We start from the raw sequence: 8,885 nt of genomic DNA on the forward strand, positions 1-8,885 counted from the left end.
TAAGCGGAAATCAAGCTTCATTGATAGGATTATGATACTGAAGGAGAGTTGTGGGGATGCTAACTCTTCCCCACCATACAACCAAGTCCCGGGACCGATGATCCCTAGTTTACGCAATAGGCCAGTAGCTTAGCCTAGGTGGAAACTTCCCGTGAAATAGCACAACTGGAGTGAAGGAACAACTAAAGAGCAGACATTGCCATTGATACGTGTGAGGAAGTCGCAATGGCGGATCCGAGTTCACATAATCCCAAACCAGGGACGTTGTGCTGTTATTCTGAAAAATACAAGTTCCTGAACATTAACATTCCGCATTGTTAATCCACGATACAGGCAAGAAGAGTCGCCAGATTCACAGGCGAGGTGCCACCCGAGGACGGTCCCACTCAGTCATGATATGGTCGCGGGTGATCTCCTTCAACGAGCGGCATCCGCTCAATGCCATAGTCAGCTCAAACTCATCGCGGAGCATTTGAAGCACTTTCTTCACACCGGCTTCGCCTTCGGCCGCCAATGAGAACAGGACAGGCCTTCCAATCTGTTAGACAAGGCGAAATCACCTTAGTTTCTCTGTTAGCCTTTGCTAATGATCAATAAATTCAGCTTCATTCTGTATCTATCAAGTGTTGAATCCCCAGGATCATTAAAGCCTATAGATATTTGGACTGGAATTTCAAATTGACAAAGATATGGCAATACCAATAGTAGTTTACTAGTATTGAATAGAAATCGAAGTGGGGTGTCAATGACCCATGTAAAAGGAAGAAAAATTACTTTCCAACACGATTATTACTCCTCTTTTATTCCACTGCTCATCTTATGCGTAGATACTATAGGAACATGAGTGCTCTCTCACTTTTTGCATGAATGTAGATTGTTGTAATAGGCCATATAACCATCATCTATGGGCAAGAACTGATGCAATCAAGTCTGAGTACTCACAAATACCCCAGATGCTCCAAGAGCCAATGCCTTGAAGACATCGGTTCCACGGCGAACCCCACCATCCAGGAAAACTGGAATTTTTCCTTGTGCAGCTTTTACAACCTGCAAATCACATCAACCAATTCATTGCCCGGCAACCGCGATAAAGAAAATTGGTAATTAGAAAATGCATCCGGTAGACGGATAGAATGTAGCCTATGATGACAGCTGTTAATATCAGTCAAGTCAGCCTGTTCAGTACTTACGATTTTCTAGGAATCGGAAACTTAATGATATGGACAGAATCCTCTAGCTCAAAAGTTTTCAAGCTTTTCTATGGAAAAATAGTAGGAAAATCAAAATATAACTTTCACATCACGAACGAACCTCTTCCAGTGCCATGATGGTTGCGGGTACATAATCAAGTTGCCGAGCTCCATGGTTGGACACTATGATTCCAGCAGCTCCAGCTTGAATAGCTAGCCTGGCTGCAATATTAGCAGAAAGGCGTAGTCAGGGGTGAGAAACATAGAGGTCATAAAAGGGATGAAGGTTTTCTCCAAGTGGGCGAGGTATCCTCACTATCTTCAGCAGTTAGTACGCCCTTCACTAGAATTGGCAGTGTAGTGATTGTTTGAAGCCACTTGACATCCTGTACACCAAAAAGAAGCAGTTTTTAATATTTCCGGTCAATACAATTCTGTGGACGATAATATTTAGGTCAATTATATCACCTTCCAGCTTAGAGATCGGTCCACCTGTTCAGCAGCGTAAGTGGCCAGACCTGAGTCATTTGTCTGCAAGGTTAGGAGGTGAAGCAGTTAGAAACACGCTTGAAGAGAGAGAGAGAGAGGAGAGAGAGAGAGAGAGAGAGAGAGAGAGAGAGTACCCTATCCATTTTTCCAATATCCAAACCCTCAAAATTCTTGAGTGTGAGATATGGAGGCAAAACAAATCTGCAGAAGAATGCATCAGAACGGGAAGACTGATAATTTTCAATGAGGCAAACCAGAAGCAATTCATCTTATGTTCACCTCATAATGGATTTAAGTAATTCCACCACCAAACACAGAAAAATGATGACTGCAAAAGGCAGCCAGAGCATCCTACTTATCATTCCTACAATCCATGTATGTGCTACTTTCATTTAGGATGGGTTATTCAATGAGTTCCCACCTATTCTTGATGTCAGCTTCCCTGCGACCAAGCCTCGGTGTGTCCACGGTAAGGGCAATTGCTTTGAAACCAGCTCTTTCAGCTCTCCTCACAAGTTGTGCAACAACATTTCTGTCTTTTAACACCTAAATGCATTAGGCAGTGCATCAGTGTTCAATTGATAAACAGGGTTTCTCAAAAATATCAAGAGAAAAATTTCGCTCCCAAGATGTCAACAGATTTTCTTGGTTCAATCTGAAAAGTTCACATATGATAACAAAGCTGGAAAGAAATAGAACAAAGAAAGCACATTCGGAGCAGATAATGACCAAAAAGGAAGAAAGAAAACAGTTTCTGCAAGTAGATGACGTGCAGGCACAGTATAAGTAACAACATTTGACCTTCTAGATTAGGTTGTTCCTAGAGTAAATAAATTAGATGTACACTTTACACTAATAAAATAACAAATGACAAACACGTTCAAAAGACTAAATAAATGGCCAACAGCAAAAAATAACAGATAAACAGAGTGTAAGATAAAGTGTGAGATTTAATCTGTTAAACTCACGTAAAGCTGGAAGAAGCGAATTCCAGGTCCTGTTGAAGCAACCTCTTCCACACTTGATGTAGCCCATGAGGAAAGAGTCTGTAATAACAATCGATAAAAGGAGTGAGGCATATATACACGGCACTGATTGTTGAAAGAATGACTCCTTAAGGGGTGCATTGCCTGCGTAGTCTCGATCGATATCAACAAAATCAACTAAATTACAAAATATGAAAGAGGGTGAAGAAGCAAATCAAAAGTACCATAATCGTCCCTGCTGCTGATGCAGCTCTAGCAGTTGCATATTCTCCTGCAGAAAAGAAGCACGCCTATTAAATAATTGCAGTTGTTAGTCATGAAAAAGGTCAAATACGCCAAGAGTAAAAAAACCGAATCAATAATCTCTAACTTCAAATCTCGTTGAGTAAGTGGTAATTCCAAGGTAGTTTCTTTGCTTCTTTTTTTCTTTTCTGGTCATAAACCATCATACATGCACCAGGTTGTTGAAGATGTTCAGGCAGAAATTTCAGAAGTAAAGATTATCGTTTCCTAATGGACCAACAGTCTTCACATCCATGTCAGGGTCTGTCTTTAAGGAAAGTATGACAGAATTATTATTTTTAATGGCTATTCTGGACAAAGTTTTACTGCATGTCCTTAATTTGTATTATGAGTTCCACCGGTCAGCGAGAAACAGTCATCTCACCTTTTTACCTTTCAAGGGATCAGTGATCAAGGTGTACCGTATTTTCCTTGTAATGAGCAAGAAAATGAGAAGGAGTCACGCTATTTAAAACTGATTCGAGGGAAACCATCAAGGGAAATCTCAACACATCAGAAGTATCCTGTCCAACTTCCATGGGCAACAAGATGAAATGGACTTACTCTAAGTAAACTTTACTGAAGCAGTTGCTAATTATTGTCATAATTAGTTAACGGTATAATAAAAGTTCCTTGCTATGTAGGTAATGGGGATTAGTTATGTCAATATAAATACAAATTGCAAACAACAATTAATCATGTTGTATGTGAAATCCTAATTATAAACTGCAACTGTGGTATTATGCATGATCCAGATACACTAGCGTAAAGCAGCCTTTGGAAGTTAAACACGAGCTCAGAATTTTTAGATATAACACAGCAAATGGATAGTTAATCTAACATCTGTAGTCAATGTTAGTCGTCTGCATACTGTTAACTAGAAGCGCACACATAAAGATTAATACACATATTAAGAGATGCAAATGCAGATTTGTTTAGATATAGCATTAGTATGATACACTCACCAAGTCTCTTCCAATTGAAGGTGCAATCTATGGACACAGTGGCAGTAAGATTGTGCAAATACATAAATCTGTGTGCATACCCAACATAACTTTCATTATCAAGCCCTAGCAGAGTAACAGATGCATTTACATACAGATGCAGGGCACCCACAAAAAAAATCATGTATTGAAATGGTAAGCATCTCCTCAGGTGGAAGAAAGGAGCTAATGCAAGCATGGATCTGTACCATCAGGATGAGCCATCTTTTGCATTGCTGTGGGAGCGATCATGATAGGCATCGAGATTTTGAATCCCAAAACTGTTGTTGTCATGTCTATATGGCTTACATCTACAAGAATCCGAGGCCGAAACCTGTATAGTTAAACACCATTCAAGGAAAAAACATGTCAATATTTGTCTCGGGGTCTCATACACGACAGGAACCCATAAAACCAATAATATCACCATAGACACCAGTTCATCAAATTTAAATGGACAGTGAAAGAAAGAAATCAGGAATGACATGAGTTTAAATAAACCGAATAGTGAAAGATCCGCCTACAAAATCCTTGAAAACGCATTTCGGTTTTCCTTGAGAGTCCACTGGTCTTCAGCACCGGACGCATAGTAGTCATACACCATCTTGGGCAGCTTATTCTTTGCGATTTCCTCATACTCCATCACATTAGTGATCTCCATCTTCTCAGCAGGAGTTGTTCTGTTCTCGTGGATTTTGAGAAAGTAGTTCAGAACTAGTCCATCGGTCCAAGATGATTTCGACACTAGATTCATTAGTTGAACAGTATTGTCATTTAAATACTAGAACGATTGCTTTAGCAAGAAAGTACAGAGAAAATTTGGGTTTCTGTCCACCCACACCTGGAATCGGCATATACAAATTAAAGGAACGACTATATTATACTCGCTGAAAAAAAAAACTAAGTTCTCCTAGACACTCATCTTTTGCACATTCAGTCGATCACTGTGTACCTCTCCCCGGTTTGACCAATTTAAAAACTTTAAACAGCATCCAAATCATGATCACAACCCACTTGGCAACCATATCAAAACGAAACGAAGTGAAGAGCCTCAGAGCAAACAGAGACGATCACAAAGGACGAGCATCATCAAAGTGCTTCTTCCGACAATGAGTGTATGTCAGCAAAAACATCAGCAAACGACAGAACGCCGTGGCTAAATTGCAGAACCGAAGCTCGAACTCGAGCGAAACGCTCTCGGGCTTGAAGGGTGACAGGAACAGCCCGGTTTCGCCATGGCAGGTGGGATCGAGCAGAATTGCAGGATCAAACTACGAATGAGAACATGAAAAAAGAAAGGGGGGCTAAGATCAGTAGAGAGCGGGATGATGAGCAGACCTGGAGTTTTCTGAACTCGAGCGAAAGGGAGCGACAGAGACTTCGGAGGAGCTCGCGAATGATGGAGACAGAGCGACGGACACGACTCTGTTTACGTAGTCGAAACAAACAAAAGAAGGAAGAGAGAGAGAGAGAGAGAGAGAGATTAAAGAATGGGCTAAGAGACAAGAAGGGGTCAAGCATGCCGAAACTGAGCGAGAAGTGCCGGTCAAATTATGAAATAGTTTTATTGGCCACTACAATAACAATGTTTTAGATTATATCCAGCGGAACTTCATAATTTTTGCAAGAAAGAATGAAAAATATTTTCTTAAGAAACGATTGCTTTAATTCGTCCGAAATAATTAACTTATGAAAAATATTTTCATTACCAACAATAATTTATGTTCAAATATTGTTACAGACGATGAAAATATTTTTTGTTCATTTATTTTTGGAAAGAACACAAGAGCTCAATTTTAAGAAAATATTTACTACACAATTTATTTTTCACGAAACAAACGAATCCTAAAAGATGCATTTTACTGCTTAAATTTGAATCTTGTTACTGTGATTTAAGCCATATCAATCATGCGCTATTGTCAAAGATTGCAAAAGTGCAATTTTTTACTTTGAGATTTGAGTGGGCTACTTCTCCACCCATTTATATTTATCATGTGATCGAATTATCTTTCGATCACGAGATTTGATTCGGCATCCGTTAACATTACACCTCCCTCCGTACAATCTTCTCTAAGTGTTGCCTCTGAATATGACATCTAAAATTGTAGATTGTTAGAATTGAACTCTCCAAGGTTTTAATTATACTTTGTATGACAATCCGTACAATGCGTTAGTAATATTTGGTGTATATATAATTACGAGAGGTTGATCATTTTCCTTGCAACGAGCACTTGTGTTGCATTCTCTACTCTGTTGGCTTGCAACTAGGATGTTGGGCTTACCTCATTCAAAGCGTAATCAATATCAAGAGTTTTGTTCAATAAATAAAAAACCAAATATGAGCTTTAATGAGTTTTAATGTTGAAAAGTGACAATTATAAAAGTTCCCAACATTCCCCATCACTCTTGCTAAGTATTTATTTAGAAGATTTTATTACTTTCTATCCTTATGCATATTGCACTAAACACATAGAATTCACCTAGAATGTACATGCCAAATAACCAACAAAATTTCTTTTCTTTTCTTTTCTTCTCATTGGCGAATAAGTTATGTGAAAAATTGGAGACATGCATATGGATGATTGAGTGAACTGTTTATGGTTTTGAAGTGGTATGATTACGAAAATTAGATGGGAAAATTATACAAACAGTTCCTGAACTTTAGCCCATGTGCAATGTGGTCCTTGAACTTTTGATTTATTCAATGTAGTCCCTAAACTTTAGCTTAATGTTCAATGTGCTTTCTGAACTTTTGGTACATATATAATTTAGTCCCTGAACTATATAAAAATATTCAATGTAGTCCCTGAACTTGAATTAATGAAAGGACTATATTGAATATCTTCATATAGTTCAGGGACTACATTGAACATATACCAAAAGTCCAGGGACCACATTGAACATTAAGCGAAAGTTCATGAACTACATTGAACAAATTAAAAGTTCAAGGACCACATTGTATTTTGGGCCAAAGTTAAAAAACTATTGGTGTCATTATCCCAAATTAGATTATGATTAATGTATGTTAAAGTTATAATTTTTACATTCCGATTTGTACGTAAGCTTATTTTAATGAAAGAATCGAGCATATTAGATGTTTTAAATTTCGGTCATATTTGTTTCTCTCTTATAATTATACAAGTTTCAATATGTGATTTTCTTCTGTTTTGTTTTCCTTCTATTGGTTAGTTAGATTTTTTTTATCCGATCAAAAATTAATATTTTAGTAAAAGTTTGATCAACAAATGCTCATGACAATCTCATATACATTTACAATGAGCAGTTACTTACTGAGTTGAAACTTTTAATTTCTTCTGTATGATTTTGTTCTCTTCTTTACTTGGTTAGCTTAATTCATTAGCAAAAAAAGGATGATAAGTTAATCTTTTAACAAGAAATGCAATTGATAGTAGCGAATAAAGTTACATTTTCTTTCACTGGGAAAGTAAATTTGTGATTTTTTATACTTCTTCTATAATTATCATGAGACATTATTATGACTAAATCGTGATTTGACAATTATAATTTCATAAATATCATATCATCATGATGGAATACTATAATCAAAATAGTTTTGACGCCAATATCAATTAATTTTATTGTTATTGTTTTATTTTGTTTATATGAATATATTAAAGTGGAAAGAGATTTTTTTTAATATTAATTTTCATAATTACATATGCATAACTTAAAATAATGAAAAGACGCATGAATCTAAACCGCAAAGTGTGGGTTAATAGTCTGGTTAATTTTTAGAGAAAACCAAGTAACAAAGTGGCAATTCGTGAATCATAATTTTGCCTAAAGGAGGTGGTATTAAATATCAATCCATGTTTAACGCCCTGAAGTCAAAGGCTAATTTAGTCAATTAACTAATAAATCCGTGTTTTAACTTGAGAAAGAAAACTTATTTTACGTGACGGTTATACAATGTCTAATAAGCCAATCAAATTTGAGAAAAAAATGCATATAGTGTGGAATATTCCCACTTATTAAGAGTGTGGAAAAAATTAATCTATTCTAAAATTTTAAATATAATACAGAAATCAATTGAGCAAAATTAACGGAAAGTATTTTTTCAATTAGACCAAATTATAATATATCATAAAAAATATGGGAAAAAAACTTCAATTAGTGGTGTTCTAATAATGATTACACACAAACGACTGTATCCCTCACTATGATTTGAATGGTACAACGTCGACATAGTCCTCTTCTTCATGGGGGTATGCTCCTATGCAGTCAATTCTTGCAAAAACCAATCATACCATACGATGACCATTTCTAAATTTTTCACAGACAAATGGGGTGAGTAAGTCACGAGCCATAGTGGAGAGAATTAGAGAAGTGGTGGCTAGCCTTTCCACCATTTTAGAATTCTAGACATAGCTCAATAAGGTCGCGTTCTTCATCTGTAGTGTCGAACTGGTCATATCAAATCGATCGGCATATGCAACATACATATTTCAGAGCCAACTCATCGCCATCTCCATCACCTTTATCTTTTTGCACTTGGACCTCCTCACCCAATCCCAAATTTTTGTAATATGTATTTAGGAGAGTTTTGAGCCCCTCCAACTTGAACCTTAAATTCAACACACGTGTTGTTGGGAAGATTGTCCTTGTAATATTTGATGAAATTTGGTGCTGGGAAGATTGTCCTTGTAATATTTGATGAAATTTGGTGGTTAAGTCCCCTAAGGATGAGCCTAGGTTCACCAGTGACACTGCCTAGGTCCCCGACGGCTAAACCAAATCTCTAGATGACAAGCTCGAGTTACCAGCCACTTAGGACCTTTGGTGGCCACTCTTGGGTCCCTCGAGGCCTGGGTAAAGACCTTGAGGCCCATGCCCGGTTCCTCGGCGGTTGGGACCGAATGCCCGGTGCCGAACTCGAACTTGAGTTCTCATTGAGATTTTTCTAGTTCATATGTAACAAACTTTAGAAAATGACT

General features: G+C 37.4%; 1 protein-coding gene across 3 annotated transcripts; it reads right to left on the reverse strand.

The window, feature by feature from the left end:
• On the reverse strand, positions 1–5,417 carry LOC115668502 (glycolate oxidase-like). Of its 3 annotated transcripts, none has more exons than XM_056302652.1 (12): positions 5,269–5,417; positions 4,455–4,610; positions 4,140–4,264; positions 2,890–2,936; positions 2,648–2,725; positions 2,101–2,225; positions 1,814–1,880; positions 1,659–1,721; positions 1,507–1,576; positions 1,312–1,412; positions 943–1,047; positions 1–538 (listed from the first exon to the last, which is right to left on the reverse strand). In XM_056302652.1, the coding sequence occupies exons 2-12, from the start codon at positions 4,589–4,591 to the stop codon at positions 353–355; spliced, it is 1,104 nt and encodes a 367-aa protein (XP_056158627.1). In that variant the 5' UTR covers positions 4,592–4,610; positions 5,269–5,417; the 3' UTR covers positions 1–352. The 3 variants fall into 3 exon arrangements, with proteins under 3 accessions (XP_056158627.1, XP_056158628.1, XP_056158629.1); XM_056302653.1 differs by having other exon boundaries at positions 4,455–4,674; positions 5,269–5,383; XM_056302654.1 differs by lacking the exon at positions 5,269–5,417 and having other exon boundaries at positions 4,451–4,566.
• Positions 5,418–8,885: the final 3,468 nt, after the last annotated feature.

The sequence above is a fragment of the Syzygium oleosum genome, unplaced genomic scaffold (assembly GCF_021117445.2).
Source record: "Syzygium oleosum isolate NSW1041296 unplaced genomic scaffold, Sole_v2.1 Sole_v2.24, whole genome shotgun sequence".
Classification (NCBI taxonomy): domain Eukaryota; kingdom Viridiplantae; phylum Streptophyta; class Magnoliopsida; order Myrtales; family Myrtaceae; genus Syzygium; species Syzygium oleosum.

Excerpts from the sequence above, each read along its gene's own strand:
- LOC115668502 (XM_056302652.1), bottom strand. The coding sequence starts at position 4,591 with ATGGAGATCACTAATGTGATGGAGTATGAGGAAATCGCAAAGAATAAG. Across the intron at positions 1,881-2,100 it reads GAAGCTGACATCAAGAATAG|ATTTGTTTTGCCTCCATATC; the intron begins GTGGGAACTCAT and ends ATTCTTCTGCAG. Across the intron at positions 1,048-1,311 it reads CCATCATGGCACTGGAAGAG|GTTGTAAAAGCTGCACAAGG; the intron begins GTTCGTTCGTGA and ends TGTGATTTGCAG.